Source organism: Urocampus carinirostris, chromosome 4, assembly GCF_059441175.1.
Source record: "Urocampus carinirostris isolate Australia breed hairy pipefish chromosome 4, RoL_Ucar_1.0, whole genome shotgun sequence".
Taxonomy (NCBI): Eukaryota; Metazoa; Chordata; class Actinopteri; order Syngnathiformes; family Syngnathidae; genus Urocampus; species Urocampus carinirostris.
In genome coordinates this window covers 10572115-10589983 of record NC_142352.1, presented here as the reverse complement: position 1 = coordinate 10589983, position 17869 = coordinate 10572115, and the positions used below count along the sequence as shown (strand labels likewise).

Genomic DNA, 17869 nt, shown 5'->3' with positions numbered 1-17869 from the left:
ACATAGAGTATGGCAGAAAAGTGAGTACACCCCTCACATTTCTGCAGCAATTTTATCAAAATGTTTAATGTAACATCACTTAAGAAACATCGGTTTAACACAATGAAAATAAGTATAAGGACAAAGGCCATGGCTTGATGGAAAAATATATTCTGGTCTGATGAGACAAAAATTAATTTGTTTGGCCCAGATGGTGTGGCGGCAACCAAGTGAGGAGTGTTTTTGTTGTGCCCAAAGTCAGGAATGGTTTTGGGCAAGTCATGGTTTGGGGCTGCATGAGTGCAACTGAAATTAGGGAGTTGTATTTGTATTTTTATGTTTTGTGAATTGAAAACTTGTGAATTACTGTCATTCACAGTGAGGTAAAGAGCCAAACTTAAGCATGTGCTGTGAAATACTGGAGCAGAGAATTATGCCCTCCCTCCAGAAACAGGTTCGCAGGGCAATGTTCCAGCCTGACAATGAACCCAAGTACACTTCTAAGATGACCAAGTGTTTTCTAAAGGGGATAAGGAGGATGGACTGGCCAAGTATGTTTCCTGATCCAAACCCAATAGAACATCTTTGGGGCACCCTCAAGAAGAATGTGGAGAAGCACAGGATCTTAAATATCCCCCAGCTGAGTCATGCTGGAGTGGAAGAGCATTCCAGTGATCATTTGTGAGGCTCTGGTAAAATCCTTGGCGAGAAGGATTAAAGTGGTTCGCAAAGTCATGGTGGCCGCACAAAATATTGAACTTAAAGAACTTTTACTTAAGGGTGTACTCACTTTTTTTTACTACTAATAGCTATATTTTGACTTTTTTGAGTGGATTTTTTTCACAGACTACCTTTTAGTGTGTCAATGTAATGTTTCTTCAGTGTTGTTCAATTAAACATCCATCCATTATCTGCACCGCTTATCCTCAGTAGGGTGTTCAATTAAACATTATGATGAAATCTATGCAGAAATGTGAGCGGTGCACTCACTTTTGTGACATACGGTAAGTTATGGTAAACAAACATTTTTATTTGGGTTAAGCTGTTAGATGAGAAATCACATTTACAGATGTAAAAAAAAAAACATTTTACCTTTTTTTTAAACACAGCAAATTTAAAGTTAGCAAAATAGAATCCCTGAACTAAACATGCATATTTACCAATCACAAAAGGGAAAAAAACGTCTCAAAGGGAAATTGGTGGGGAGCCGGCTCCTGTCGTTCATTTATAATAGCGGGTTCGACACATTGCTAAAGGCAGGGTTGGGTAGGGTTACTTTAACTGGATTACTTTCAATTACTTTTGGATTACTCCAATACCAAATATGCTAATAAAAGACAAAAGAAACTAAATATGAATTAAATTACTGAATTTTGTGCAGGCTTGGGGAGTAACGAAATACATGGAACGGCAAAAATGATGTTGGCAAGCTGTTTGGATTTATTTTCATTTTGTTTCTGACGCATTTTATGTTAGTTTTGCCGGAGATCAAAGAGATCAAAGCCAGGAGAGAAAGCTTACCACGTGTTGTGAGTCATACTTTTATTCATATTTAGTTTATTTTGTCTTTTATTAGCATATTTGGTATTGGAGTAATCCAAAAGTAATTGAAAGTAATCAAGTTAAAGTAACCCTACCCAACCCTGGCTAAAGGCCATCTCCGAAGGCCTACATGTGAAACGCACGGTCCGCCACTGTATTATTCCCTGTTGTTGGAATAAAATAAAAAAAGGTTCGAGTACCCCTTAAAAAATTGAACTTGCTTTGACCTAAAACATATTGATTGAGGCGTCTCCTATGTAACAATGTGACGGAATTGTTTTACTTTACCAGTTTGTGGTTTGAATATAGTATTAAACCTACGATCAGTGTTCCCTCTAGGCTGCGCGCGTGCGCAATTGCGCACTGCTCGCACATTCTCGGCGCACAAGAAAATCTAGCCGGCGCACAAAAATGAGGGGTCAAAATTACTAATTAAGAAGCGACTTAAGTCAAAGTTACAGTGCGTGAAGGTAAAAATACACGGGTTCCCCTGACGTTGTGTCCTAAATGCGGTATTTTGAAGTCGAGTCGAAGGAGAACGAAGTTGAGTAAAGTTAGTAGAGTTTGTCGGGAACAGGCTTCTTCGGCTCGGCTCACGAAGAGGAACCGGCTCTTTCGGGTCCAAAACGGCTCTTCGGGTTGTTTTTGCTTCTATAATCCCAACATGACCAAATATTATGTAAAATTCTGCACAAAATGACTTAAAGGAAGGAGGGTATAGAACAAAAAAGAAAAAATACCAAAATGAAAAAGTAGTGAAAATCTGAGAAAAAAAAGAGCGAAAAGAAGGAAAAATTTAGAAAAAAGCCAGAAAAACAGAAAAGAAAGAAGTGTAGGAAAAAAGTAAATAGAGAACAAAAATAAAAAAGTAACAACTTCGAAAAAATAAACACAATGAGATTTTTTTTTTAAAGAAATTTAAAAAAAGGAGAAAAAAAACAGAAAAAAGAAGAAAAAGTTTGTGTTGCATTTAGATAATTTTCAATTATATCAAGTAAATCTTGTTGCCAACATTGTACTTCCACTAAAAAATGTGATTAAGTACAGTTCTGTATCTTGCAACCGACTAAATAAGCCCCCCAAAATGTTATTATGCGACAAAATCTATCAGGAAATAAAAAGAAATGGATATCTTGTGAAAGAATTGTAAGACGACGTAGGCCGTACAGCCTTTACAATAGTACATAAGTCAATTTATTCAAAAGAGAAAAATAATTTTGCATTGCCGGAAACTCAGCAAAATGTAACGTGATGTCAAGTTTTGGACATGTTTGATAATGACTTAGTTGCCACACTTGGGATTATGGTTGCTCACTGTTGTTTCAAGCGCTGCTCACCGACTTTGTGTGAACGCTCAGACCCGTGGAAAATTACAGCGAACATTGCCTATGATATTGAACTAATTTCCATCCAACGTAGTTTTCCTATTGATTTGCTGTTCATTTCATTTGAATCCAAACAAGGGAATCAATGTTCTACTGATTGCTTATACATCTCTAATTCACTCCATGTTCTTTAGATTTTTTCAATAAAAAACGCATTGCAATTTAGTGAAGCACCACAGGGAATGTTTGCATGTATAATTAATTTGTTTCAGTCTTCAGTATTGGGCAGCAGGCATAAGTTGTTTATGTAGTGCAATTTGTACTTGCCGGATAATTGCTACATGTTTGTTGTTGTTCTTGTCCACAGTTTTGGGATCCAGCATGATGGCAACGGGAACGACTGTGAACCCGTTGGGAAAAAACCTTTCATCATGTCTCCACAGTTGCTGTATGGCACCTTACTACCTAAGTGGTCAAGATGCAGCCGGCAGTACATAACACGCTTCCTTGAGTGAGTTTTACATCGTTTTCACACTTAAATGATGATTGCAACGCTATTAATAGTGCAGGTCTGCTGAAATGCACTGTGCAGATACATTATCGGTCCATAGAAGAACACATTACCAGTGAAGTTACTTTCATAAAATCACAGACATACTGTAAATGTCTCATCTCTCATCTCATCAGCTACACCACTTATCCTCAATAGGGTCGCGGGGGTGTTGGAGCCCATCCCAGCAATCATCGGGCAGTGGGCAGGGGACACCCTGAACTGGTTGCCAGCCAATCGCAGGGCACACGGGACAGACAATTCACTCGCCCATTCACACCTAGGGACAATTTGGACCGGCCAATCCACTTGAAATGCATGTTTTGGGAATGTGGGAGGAAACCGGAGTGCCCGGAGGAAACCCACGCAAGCACGGGGAGAACATACAAACTCCGCACAGGAAGTCAGGAGCTGGATTTGAACCCACGCAGGAGGTTCCCAAGACATGAACTGTGCCGCACATGCGCTATCCACTGCGCCGCCGTGCTGCCCTACTCTAAATGTATTGTGTTATATATTTTTTATGAGTTAGAAATTAGTGAATTTTTCAAACATCCATTTTCTGCACTAGGGTCGCCAGGGTGCTGAGCTCATCCCGGCTGACTTGGGGCAGTGGGCAGGGGACACCCTGAACTGGTTTCCAGCTAGTCGCAGGGCACACATAAAACAGACAATCACTTACATGCTCACTCACACCTAGCGAAAATTTGGCCCTGCAAATTATCCTGACATGCATGCACGGGGGGAACATGCAAACTCTGCACGGGGAGGCCGGTAACTGGATTTGACCACTGGACCTCTCCACTGCGGGCCAGACAAAGTAACAACTCAGCCGCCGCGCCGCTGATTAGAATAGAATAGAATAGAATATACCTTTATTGTCATTGTTACAAAATGGGTTAACATATTGTGGCAACGAAATTGGGCATGACACTCCAGGTTCACACATTCACAGTGAGGTAAAGAGCCAAGAAGATAAAGGAACAGAGAAGATAAGGTTATAAAACAAGGAGGATAAGGCTATAGTTATAATTTACATGATATTTACACAAGCAATGTCGGCATGTAGGATGTTACATACAGTTGGTATTGTAAGGGTTGTGCAATTTTGCATTTGGTGCAAAAGTCATCATAGTGCAAAAAAAAAAAAAAAGTCAATATATGCATTGGTGCAAACATAGTCATCATAGTGCAGGAAAAAAAAATAGCAATTGTCTGTTTTGTCATTGAGCTTTACGTTTATGATGTTGGAGTCATTGGTGACCTACTCAAAAATCTCCACCACTGTACTGACAGGCAGCCAAATCCCATCCGTCTACAGAGTAACTATCTACCGAACGCGGACCTATAGAGATAAATGAATTAATTGATAAAAGCATACCACGGTTAACGGGACACCAATAAGGACCAATGTTCCCTTCTAATTTTCAGAGGGTCTGAGCGTTCACACAAAATCGGTGAGCAGCGATTGAAACAACAGTGAGCAACCATAATCCCAAGTGTGGCAGGATAATTCATTATCAAACATGTCCAAAACTTGACATCAAGTTACATTTTGCTGAGTTTCCGGCAATGCAAAATGATTTTTCTCTTTTGAATGAATTGACTCATGTACTATTGCAAAGGTTGTACGGCCTACAAATGTCATTTGTTCTTACAATTCTTTCACAAGATATCCATTTCTTTTTATTTCCTGATATATTTTGTCGCATAATATTAACATTTTTGGGGGCTTATTTAGTCGGTTGTAAGATACAAAACTGTACTTAATCACATTTTTTAGTGGAAGTACAATGTTGGCAACAAGATTCACTTGATATCATTGGAAATTATTTGAAGGCAACACAAACTTTTTCTTCTTTTTTCCGTGTTTTTTTTAAATTCCTTTAAAAAAATCTCATTGTGTTTATTTTTTCCGAGCTGTTCCTTTTTTTTGTTTTTTTCTTTTCTTCTGGCTTTTTTATGAATTTTTACTTCTTTTTTCTCTTCCTCTTGTTTCATTTTTTTCTCAGCTTTTCACTACTTTTTCATTTTGGTATTTTTTTCTTTTTTGTTCTATTCCCCCTTCCTTCAAGTCATTTGGTGCATAATTTTACATAATATTTGGTCATATAGGGATTAAAAGAAGCAAAAACAACCTGAAGAGCCGTTTAGGACCCAAAAGAGCCGGTTCCTTTTAGTGAGCCGAGCCGAAAAAGCCGGTTCCCTGACAAACTCTACTAACTTTACTCAACTTCGTTCTCCTTCGACTCGACTTCAAAATACCGCATTTAGGACACAACGTCGGGGGAACCCGTGTATTTTTACCTTCATGCACTGTAACTTTGACTTAAGTCGCTTCTTAATTAGTAAATTTCAGCCCTCATTTTTGTGCGCTGGCTAGATTTTCTTGTGCGCTGAAAATGTGCGAGCAGTGCGCAATTGCGCACGCGCGCAGATTAGAGGGAACACTGAGAAGGACGCAACTCTTGACAGCTTTCTCTACTGCCGACAATTCCTGGCCTGTTTTTGGGTCGTGGTAAAGTTGGCACCTGTTCATTCCTCCAGCCTTCTTGGACTTTGCCCTTGAGAGTGATCTTGGCCAGTCCTGATGATCAAAGCGAGCTCTGTTGTGGGCACAGAGCTGGACAGCCTGACAACAGTAGCTGAGAGACGGGCACTGGAAAAGCTGCGGTCAATCATGGACAATCCATCGCATCCACTACACAGCATTATCTCCAGACAGAAGAGCAGTTTCAGCGACAGACTGCTGTCACTGTCTTGTACTACGGACAGACTGAAGAGATCTTTTCTTCCTCATGCCATGAGGCTCTTTAACTCTACCCGGCAGAGTAAAAGCCCACATTAAACCACACCACCTACATTGCGTATTACCGAATTTTATTGCAATATGTATTCTGTGTAGCACTATTTAGATATTCTATATAACACGCTACAGTGGGCATTTGCAACGTATTTGTATATTGTATTCTTTTTGCTTTATTATTGTATTGTTCTCAGCTCAGGGATGCTGCTGGAAATGTAAATTTCCCTTCGGGGATGAATAAAGTATCTATCTATCTTTTCTTTCTTTCTTTCTTTCTTTCTTTCTTTCTTTCTTTCTTTCTTTCTTTCTTTCTTTCTTTCTTTCTTTCTTTCTTTCTTTCTTTCTTTCTTTCTTTCTTTCTTTCTTTCTTTCTTTCTTTCTTTCTTTCTTTCTTTCTTTCTTGTGAACTGACCACTGCAGTATTCGTCGCACACAGTTCACAGCAGTTCTTCGTAGGGTCCAATCGTCCTCTAAAAGTGTTGGGCACCTTTTCGGCACCGAACGTGTAATATTCCTCCCCACAATCATGCAGATGAGTTTCAAAATATTCCACGTGCCATGGATCTCGAGGAATTAATTTTAAAAGTAGACCGTTTCATCTCACATCCCCTAAAGCTGTGACATCACCGGATGACAACGAGAACCAAAGCAATGGCACTCCCCGTTGAAAAACAGACAGCGATTGTAGTAATCAGCGAATGTATAGCGCTCATTTATGCTTGGAGTAATTGGATATATGCTTACTGTGTCGCTGGGGGATTCCTGACTGTTTTGTTCGTGGCGCTTGCTTTGATCATTTAGAGCTGCAAGTGGTAAGTTTACCTCCCATCTTGTGCCTTCCTTTTTTGCTTTTGCCTCATTTTGGGACCGTGGTTGCGGCTTTTCTTGTTTTTTGCCGCGTATCTTGCAATTATTATACTGTAAATTCCGGACTATAGAGTGCACCTGATTATAAGCCGCACCAGCCACTTTGTAAGTGATTTGACACTTTTGTACTTACACAAGCCGCACCCATGTATAAGCCGCGTGCGCCCGCATTAAAACTGGTGACACAATCACGAGTTCGACTCGGATCAAACTGTAAGTCCCATGACTGTAACTACATAGATAGTACTCAATTCTAGAATCACAGTTGCCATCACAAATGGAAAATGATACCCGTAATTAAGGTATGATGCAGACTTCTAAAGTCCGGGTCCCGTTGAAAGTAATCCAAGGAAACAAAATGTATATTTCCAAAGTTAAGGGTGGGAAAAATACATATCCACTATTGTCCGCTGCGACAACAGACAGATCTACCGGTAACTCAGCTTTACCCCAATTCCCATCAGCCCGCGTTTGCTCCGCCCGTTCTTTTTGATTCGTCCGTAGACCACATAACAGAATAAATCTCTAAAATAAATACATTACAAAAATATACAGTTGCAAATACATATTATACATGGTTACACATATTTACGAAGAAAGACGGTACACCGAGAGAGTTTTCAAAGCTTTAATAATAATAATATAACTTTCATCCCAAACCGTGCCTTTGAAAGGTACCAACACGCTAGTAGGATCACGCTCGCAATGTATCAAACGTGCCTGTCAAAAAAAAGGATCCTGTAATTGTGAAATTCACGGTAGATCGTCCTCAACTTCTTTCTCATAATTTTCGCCATTAAGGGTGTTTTCCTCATTATCGGACCGTATCTTAACTCTACAGACAATGTATGTTTAGAGGTTGCAGTCTTTCTTGGCGCACATATTCTACTGGTCTAAATCTTACCTTTTATACTCCAGCTTCCCTTTAGCCTGCGGGCTCAAAAGGCTTCCAGTTTTTTTTTTGGTCTTGGTTGCCCCCGTTAGCAGTCGGCTAGCTGGATTGCCTGCTGTGCTCATTGTTTTTTGTCCCGGGTGGCTTCGTGTTTGTTCCTGCTGTGGTAGCTTTTCTTGTTGGCTCACGGTTATCCTGGCTGCCTACTGCCTGTTTTCAGTCATTCAGCCTCCCGTATTTCCACCAATAGGTGCCGTTAAGCCATTCTTAGCAGCCAGCTAGCCTGATGTGTCCCGGCTGGTTTAGCTCCTGTTGGCTCTGTTATTTTTTCCACTTCGCCTCGTTTTGGCTGCTCTCCATTTGTTGTACCATTGCTGCACCCACTTGCGACACACTGCATAGGCATTCGCCACAAAATTTAGCAACACCTGGCTTAAAACACTTAAACCCTTTTCGAAGAGATAACACGTAACCAATATGGTGATTGGCTTGCTAGGGTTTAGGTGTGCTTCTTATGACGTCAGAGCTTAGGAAGTCAAAGACGAGAAAGACTGTCATAAAAATTCATTATCTCGAAAACTATTTGGAATATACTAGATAGATAGATAGATAGATAGGTTCAAGCACTTGGTGATTGATGGTGATGTTTGTGGTGATACCTTGGGTGTTTTTGGTCATTACTGATTTATATCCCATATTCTGTATATGCTTTATTCAGGCTTTTGACCAGATCTCTGAGTTCCTGTTCAGTTGATGAAGATAACTACTTTATAGCTGTGATTAGTCTACTGTAATTTCATCTTTTTTACCTAAAAAGGGTTGTACAGTAGTTAAGAATATGCTTCAGACCGCTGAAAAATAATTGGTGGACGCAAACCTGATTTTAAAACTTTTGATCAGGGGTATCAAACTCGTGGCCTGGGGGCATTTGCCCCGCCTTGATAAGAAAGGTAAAGGGACAGCGTGTATTTTTTGACCCCTAGATGTTGTGGTATTCTGTCCTGCAACAAAAAACGAGTGCTAGAAATCCGGAGTAAGAATGAAAATTACAGGAGTCTCAACATGACAATAATGCAGAATTTTTTTTTTATTTTTAAGGTGAGCCTTTCGTTTTTTTAAGTACCTGTAGCAGCATGATGACGGACAATGATGTCATCTTTTTCAAGTTGGGGCTCATGTTTAGTCAAATGAATCAGAATTTCTCAACCTATGAGTATTTAGAAACAGGTCACATCTAAATAATAGTTTATTTACAATACTCTTCTTTTTTTTTTAATGAATGACACTTTTTTTAAATTACAGGAGCCTCAACGTGACAATAATGCAGATTTTTTTTTTTTCTTTTAAGCTGAGCCTTTTGCCAGTTTTTTTAAGTACCTGTAGCAGCATGATGGCGGACAATGATGTCATATTCCTCAAGTTGGGGCTCATGTTTAGTCAAATAAATCCAAATTTCTCAACCTATGAGTATTTAGAAACAAGTCACATCTAAATAATAGTTTATTGACGATACTCTTTGACTTTTTCTTTTTTTTTTTATTAATAAATGACAATTTTTTTCTCGACTACGAGACACTGAATAATACACACTTCCCCTTTTGGTGCAACCCAGGCTGATTAGGATTAATTTATTACTAACTGTCAGGGAGGACCAGAACAGAGCAGGAGACCCCAGAGCGTTCGTTACAAGTTTTTTATTTGGGGAAGTGTACAGGGTTAGCGGGAGACGCGATGACCGTCGAACTTTAGCAGCAACGCCGTGAAGACAACTTCGGGTCACGTAGCCAATCGTAGCGTGGGACGGAAGCAGGTCGAGTTTACCGGGACTGGAGAGAAGATCGTAGCGTGGAACGGAAGCAGGTCGGATCGGAGGCAGGCAGAATCAGGTAAACAAGTCAAAAATACACAGCAAAATCAAGCGAGTCAAACGGGGTAAAAAGTAATCCTCCGACCAAGAGTTCTCCGCGTAACGCGTTTAAAAAGGGAGCATTAACCAATCAGGAAGCACATTCCAGCGCGCCACATGATTACCCCAGGTGGCTCCACTTGGGTAATCATGACACTTACTGATTGATTTATTTTTTTATGAATTCTTAATGTGTTTTGTTTTATTTTAAAATCTTATTTAATATAGGGTATTAAGAAAATATTTAAAAAGAGTGGAATGTTATCATCTAAACTTTTTGGTAGAAAGCCTGATTTTCCTAACCTTCACCCAGACCTGAGCTCTGGCGGACCACAGGTAAATTGAGTTTGAGATTTCTTACTTTAATGTTGGTGATTTACCGGTATATGTAAATCAATAATAATCACTATATTAATAATCAGAGCTGTCCTGTTTTCAGCATTATTGTACTGCGTTATCACCAAACTATTGACATGCAACAAATAAAATGTCGCTGTTAATGTAATATCAGTCTGGTCTACCCGTGAGTGCGCACTAAAGTGGTGCGCCTGTAGGGAAGTGTCACTCTCGCTACAGGCTGGTGGCACGTTGAATTTTATCTCGAGATGCAGACTAAATATTGGACCAATAATGGGCAAACATGGCGTCACAACTGTCAGCCCAATACAAAAAAGACGCAACCCCACAGCCATTACCACCCTAAACAGACACCGCACAAAAAAACTGAAAACTGTTGCAAAAAACTACCTCACACGAATGTAAAATGGTACTCACGTACATGCTGTCTGCACTATGTTTGTTTGTTCACTGCTCAAAACAGACACCGCACAAAAAAACTGAAAACTTGTGCCACTACCTCATACGAATATAATGGTACTCATGTCTATGTTCTTGCACATGTCGACTGCACTACGTTTACTGCTCACCTTGCACAATGTCTGACCATTTCCTTTTTCTGCACTATGATGTCTATGTTTGCACCAATGCATATGCTGACTATTTTTTGCACTATGATGACTTTGCACCAAATGCAATATTGCACAACCCTTACGATACCAACGGTATCACGACAACATTGTATGTAACATCCCACATGCCGACATTTCTTGTGTAAATACCATGTAAATTATAACTATAGCCTTATCCCCCTTGTTTTATAACCTTATCTTCTCTGTTCCTTTATCTTCTTGGTTCATACCTCACTGTGAATGTGTAAAACTGGAGTGTCATGCCCAATTTCGTTGTCACAATATGTTAACCCATTTTGTAACAATGACAATAAAGGTATATTCTATTCTATTCTAAAAATATTTAAAGCCACGCTATGATATTTAACAAGGTTGACGCTACTTGTTAAACTAATTGGAATTAATGCTCCTCGTTATTAAATACAGGGTGTTCCAAAAGTCTTTGGAATAATTTGACATTAAGTATCTCAGAAACTATTAAGGACATGAAAACATATATGGTAAATTCAGAAAGCTTGTAATCTTGAATTTTACATGGAATGTTCAAAGATGGTCAATGTAAGCACAGTTTGTTACACAACACAACTCGATAGCCAAATTCTTGCTTAACACGTCCCAGCAGTGCATCGTCAATGGTTTCAACAGCTTCTGTCATTCGTGTCTTCAGTTCATCCAAGTCTTTTGGAATAGGGGACACATAGACAAATGCTTTTGCGAATCGCCACAAAACGAACTTGAATGGTGTGAAATCTGGGTGGCCTGGACATGAGATGGTGATTATTCTGCCCATAATGTCCAATCCATCTGTCATGCAATGTTGTGTTCAGAAACTGTCTAACACTGAGGCTCAAATGTGGCGGCGCCCCAACCTGTTGGAAAATTAAGTATCCAGAATCTTTCATACTCAATGTATCCATTAACCTGTTGTACAGGGTATTGAAGTTCAGATTCAGATTCAGATATACTTTATTGTCATTCGTGTATACAGAACGAAATGTCCATACATCTGACCCGCACAGTTTCCTTGAGCGTCAGCCGGGATAGATAAGATTAACCATGTCTTCGTCAGAATTTTAGCGCAGCAGTTCGTCATCTCGCGGTTCGATGTTACTTCCAGTTGTAAATGGTCCAGTTTATTGTCCAGAGAGCGAACGTTGGAGAGGAAAATGGATGGGAGAGGCGTTTTGAAGGGTTTAGCCTTTAGCCTAGCGGTTAGCCCGGCCCGACAACCTCGCTTCCTCCTCCACTCTGCTTCGCTGCTTTGTAGGCCGCTGGGTCTTGTTGACGTAGCAGTCCATGGCTGAATAAACACTCCCGAGCGGTCGTAGCACCGGGCGCTTGATGTCTGGATGATCGCATATCCATCAAAAAAACTGCCATCGTATATTAATCTGCAGTTTGAGTTGACTTTGTGCGGCGTCAAAACTGAGTCGAAGACTGGGTTTTATGGCCGAAGTGTAAAAAACTGTAGCGAGCCGATGTAGCCGCAGCCGAACAGGGGCGCCGCCATCAAGTTATTGTTGCTCTTTCAAAGAAGAATGGTCTCTAGCAGCTTTAAAACACGGTCACCTTTGGGGAATCTCGCTGATGCTCAAGAAATTCATGTACATTCTTAGTACCCTATATGCGAATGTTATGCTTTTTAACTTTGTCATTTATGTGGAATGTCGCCTCATAGCTAGAAAAAGTCCCTTTGTCATATTCATCGTCTTCCATCTCCTTTTGCATTGCAATCCAAACGTTAGATCGAGCTGGTTTATCAGTGTCCTTCAACTGTGGGACTAACTGTACCTTGTAAGGTGTGCACTTGATGCAGTTGCCATCTCACTACGTACTTCCTCTTTGGTGGCTCCTTTCCGTATGTTTCGGAAATGCACATTGTACTAGAGTCCATGATTCAGTTTTTGCAAATGTAAGCACACCAAACATCTTTACTAGTTGAGTGAATGCCAATAATGGGTCTGAAAAGAAATTGAAAAAAAATTAAAAGCTATACAAAAAACTTAATGTACCATAAATTCCGGACTATAGAGCGTACCTGATTATAAGCCGCACCCACCACATTTCAAGAGGTAAACTGATTTTGTACTTACACAAGCCGCACCTGTATATAAGCCGCATGCGCCCACATTAAAAAAATGTAACACAAACACAAAATTAAGCCAAACCCGACTTTAAGTCCTGCGATTGAAACTGAGTGTCCTTCATTAAAGTACACAGTCCAAAAATCACAGCCGGCAAAATGAACGGAAAATGATACCGGTACTTGAGGTTTGATCCAGACCTGCAGAGTCCGGGTCCTGTTGAAAGTAATCCAAGGAAAAAAGTGTATATTTCCAAAGGTAAGGGTGGGAAAAATATATATCCACTATTGTACGCCGCGTCCACAAACACGTCTCACCTTTACTCCACTTCCGGTCAGCCCTCGTTGTTTTCGCCACTTCTTTTTGATTTGCCCGTGGAAAACATATCAGAATAAGTCTCTAAAATAAGTACATTACAAAAATATACAGTTGCAAATACATATTATACATGGTTACACATATTTACAAAAAAAACGGTACACCGAGAGAGTTTTCAAAGCTTTAATAATAATAATATAACTTCATCCCAAACGGTGCCTTTGACAGGCCAGTTAATGGTAGCAACACGCTAGCGACACGCTCGCAACACAGTAAACGGGTCTGTTAAAAAAATATACCATACTTGTAAAAATCACGGTAAACCGTCCTCATTTTCCTCCTTAGAACTGAAGCCATCAAAGTTGTCTTCCTCAGTGTCGGAAAGAAACTTTGTCATATAGACGTCATGCCACGCTTTGAATGATCCGCCAAGACCATTCGCTTGGCTCAAGATAGAGGGTGTTCTGATTATTCGGGCTTTTGAACGTTAGTGTGTTCAGACACTGCCCTACTTACGAACGAGACGATCGTTTGTAAGTTGAATTTGTTCGTAAGTTGCTTCAGTGCTATATTTTGTATGGAATGTTTGTTTAAGGTTTAAATAAGTATGTTTGAGGCTTGTATAGGTAACCTGTATTGTTTTGTACAAAAAAATAAAAATGTAATAAAATAAGTGAAGTTTACCTCACTTTTGGAAGGTGGGCTTTATGAGTTAGGCTACTTCCTCCACCGTGGTAAAAAGTGGCCAAAAGAAAGCGATCCAACCATTTTCTCAACCGCATCAAGCTTTCTTATTCCACTTTCATTTCAAATGAAACGGCTCGCTTCTTCCTCACACTTGACACCAACCATATTAAATGGATGCATGCGATATTTAACAATAAAAATGTCAAAGTTCTTAGCGCGCTGGAGTATAGAATGTTAACACATGAACAAGGAAGAAGAAACCAGATTTCTTCTTCGGGGTGGATGCTGGGTGACCTCTCATAACGCCCGACACCGGTAGCGGCTAAAAGAAGCACTATAGTACTGTCCTGTACTCGAAAAAGGTGCACACAATACAAAATGTAACTTAGTCAAGTCAAGTCATGTTTATTTGTATATCCCTTAATCACAAAGAGTCTCAAACGGATGCACAGACCACAGATTATTGCAAACTACAGACTATTATTACACTATCCCCTGATCTAAAACCTACATGAGGGCAAGGAAAAACTCAAAAACCTCAACATGAGGAAAGTGAAGAAACCTTCAGAAGGGACTGCACATGAGGTAATCCTTCTTCCAGGATGACCAGGCTGCAATGAATGTTGCAATAACAAATAATAAACAGATATTGTCAACATAAAATATAGGTTATTCATATGCTTTGCTAAACACACGTTTTAAGCTTGGATGTAAACATTTCCAATGATGTTGCAGATCGAAACTCAGAAGGAAGAGCCATGTGCGGATACATTTCGACATTTTTTTTCTTATCTATTTTTCATAAGTCAAATCGTCGTAAGCCTTCATGTTTGTTTATAAAGGTTTAAAAACAAAAAAAGAAAAGAATCGTCACACTACAGAATATTTGTGTAGGAAAACTGGTAATCTTTCATCACTAATTTCTGAAGGCAAATCCAGCTACAAGCTGCACATCAGATCACAAGTGGACTAAAGCATTCATATTGAAAACAAATAAATACCGTAAATTCCGGACTATAGAGCGCACCCGATTATAAGCCGCACCCACCTCATATTAGGAGGAGAACCGATTTTGTACTTACACAAGCGGCACCTGTATATAAGCCGCATGCACTCACATTAAAAAATGTAACACAAACAAAATGAACCCAAACCCGACTTCAAATCCCGCGATTGAAACTGAATGTCCTTCATTAAAGTACACAGTCAGAAAATCACAGCCGGCAAAATGAACGGAAAATGATACCGGTACCTAAGGTTTGATGCAGACCTGCAGAGTCCCGTTCAAAGTAATTCAAGGAAAAAAGTGTATATTTCCAAAGGTAAGGGTGGGAAAAAATATATATCTACTATTGTCCGCCGCGTCCACAAACAGGTCTCACCTTTACCCCACTTCCCGTCACCCCGCGTTTGTTCCGCCCCTTCTTTTTGATTCGCCCGTGCAAAACATATCAGAATAAGTGTCTAAAATAAATACATTACAAAAATATGCAGTTGCAAATACATATTATACATGGTTACACATATTTACAAAGAAAGACGGCACACCGAGAGAGTTTTCAAAGCTTTAATAATAATAATATAACTTTCATCCCAAACGGTGCCTGTGACAGGCCAGTTAATGGTAGCAACACGCTAGCGACATGCTCGCAACACAGTAAACGGGTCTGTTAAAAAAACATACCGTATTTGTAAAAATCACGGTAAACCGTCCTCATCTTCCTCCTTAGAACTGAAGCCATCAAAGTCGTCTTCCTCAGTGTCGGAAAGAAACTTTGTTGTATAGACGTCATCCCACGCTCCCGCAGCCTCACTCGCGCTGTCACTGTCGCTGGAAGTCTCATCCACTCCTGATTCTGTGCCCTCCTCTCCGTCATGCAGCAGACCGGCTTTTCGGAACCCGTTGGTGATGGTGGATTTTTTTATGTGCCTTTCTTTTTGCATTTTGCATGGTAAGGGTATGTTTACGCTAATTTAATTAATGCACAGGCCAAGAAGTTGCAGTCTTCCTCGGCACATATATTCCACCGGTCTAAATCTTACCTTTTGTACTCTAGCGCCGCTGACGGCCGTTAGAAAAATGACATAAATTGGCCGCATCACTGACTAAGCCGCAGGGTTGAACGTTTGGGGAAAAAATAGCGGCTTATAGTCCGGAATTTACAGTACTCTATTCATATTTAAGCTTGCCATTTTTTTGAAACACACTGAATGAGCTTCACCTATGTGAACACATGCAAGCGAGAGAGACTTCAAACGTGTAAGGAAGAAGAGAAAGGCACTAAGCTGCACAGCAGTGTTAAAAGATTTCTTTTTATAATAATAAAGGAGAATGACATGAAAGGAACAAGAAAACAAATGCCCTCGCAATTAAAAAGCACATAGGCTACTGAGTTATTTTCAAACAAAACAAGAATTATTCCGTCAGGGCACAGAGTGGCACATTAATATACACAGCAGGCTGACTGTATAAAAAAGGGATTATATTGTTCTTTTTGACAAAAAGATATAGGTTGTAACACTGTTTCAAAACGTACAATTGACCTGTTGCTTGTGAAGCGGTTGCATGTGACAGTATGCAATATTATTGGTCTTTCGCTGCTAGTTTCTTTTTATCATATTCTTCTTCTTTTTTGACCCAATTCATGATTTTCAGAAAGAGGAATTGAGAACAATGTCAATTGAACTCAAGCAGGAAATAGACAAACAGAAATGTTTTTCTATTTTATCTTTTTTTTTGTAGATTTATAAATATCTTTCTTACCGTATTTTCCGCACTATAAGGCGCACCTAAAAGCCTTTATTTTTTTCAAAAGCTGACCATGCGCCTTATAATACTTATTTATGGATCAATATTAAGTCGCAAAGTTTTGCAACTAATGCAGCAGCCGCCGACTAGATTTTCCCCCGAACGCGAAGTAGTCCGCGGTGTGTGCTGGGATTTATTTACCGGCGTTTCATTGGCTAACCAATGTGTCAATCATCATTTGAATCGATCACTATTGGGTAAAGTTATTCGGAGGTAAATGGGGGGGATCCTTTTTATCATTTACAGGCTGGCATAGGCTAGCTAAAGCGGCAAAACAAAGCCTGCAATTGGCCGAAAAAGATGAATGTGAATAGCAAGTGTGGTTGTCTACGGCATATAGGAAACATGTAATGATTTGTAAATATTTTACTCTTCTGGATTCACTACACTCACGGATATAAGAGGACCATGGTTGCGCATTATTATTGAACACAACGACTTCGGTGAGCTACTCCGGCTATATATTTTCCCAGTATCTTGTTTCAGAGTGATATCGATTTTTCTGTGATGGATCTTTTTTTAAATTAAACTCAATTCCAAGTGATTACTGTCATATGCACAGTAAAGTTGCGAGCGAAAAAGAAAATAGAAACTAAGGAATGGTTGGCATTTCTTGAATCCCAAGACTTTAACCTTCGGAATGATATTTGGAACGATGCATTTGAGTGATATCGTACGGACACCGCATCCGCACGTGTCTACGACACGTATTTGCTTCTTTGCAAGCTTTCGGAATGTTAAGGGGGTGATAAGTTTGACTGAACTATCCGACTGTTTTGTCGACGTTCCCATTGTAGCGCCTTTATATCCGGTGCGTCTTATGTATGTCAAATATAGGACCAAAAACTATTTTTTGGGGGTGCGCCCTATAACCCGGTGCGCCTTATAGTGCGGAAAATACGGTACATTTCCCATATTTTTCAGTGTTAATGTGTTTATATAAAATGTAAAGTTTATTCCTTTTATTTTATCTCTCCATTTATCATGTTATTCTCCGTTTTTCTTTTCATTTTTGTCTTTTTATTCATTTTCCCCCTTTTTGAGTCTTTCTGTGCATAATGTTATATAAAAATCGTTAATGTACGGATTAAAGCAACAAAAACAACCTATAGAGCTGTTCGGGACACGAATGCTCT

At 39.7% G+C, this 17869-nt stretch overlaps 1 protein-coding gene across 3 annotated transcripts in view; it reads left to right on the top strand.

Moving 5' to 3' along the window:
• The window catches only part of adamts7 (ADAM metallopeptidase with thrombospondin type 1 motif 7), a 223794-nt gene that overhangs the window by 52050 nt on the left and 153875 nt on the right, over nucleotides 1-17869 (top strand). For all 3 annotated transcript variants that reach the window (XM_088333622.1, XM_088333620.1, XM_088333621.1), the window contains exon 8: nucleotides 3214-3357. In XM_088333622.1, coding sequence (XP_088189748.1) covers nucleotides 3214-3357 — 144 coding nt within the window. The remainder of the gene's footprint in view (nucleotides 1-3213; nucleotides 3358-17869) is intronic.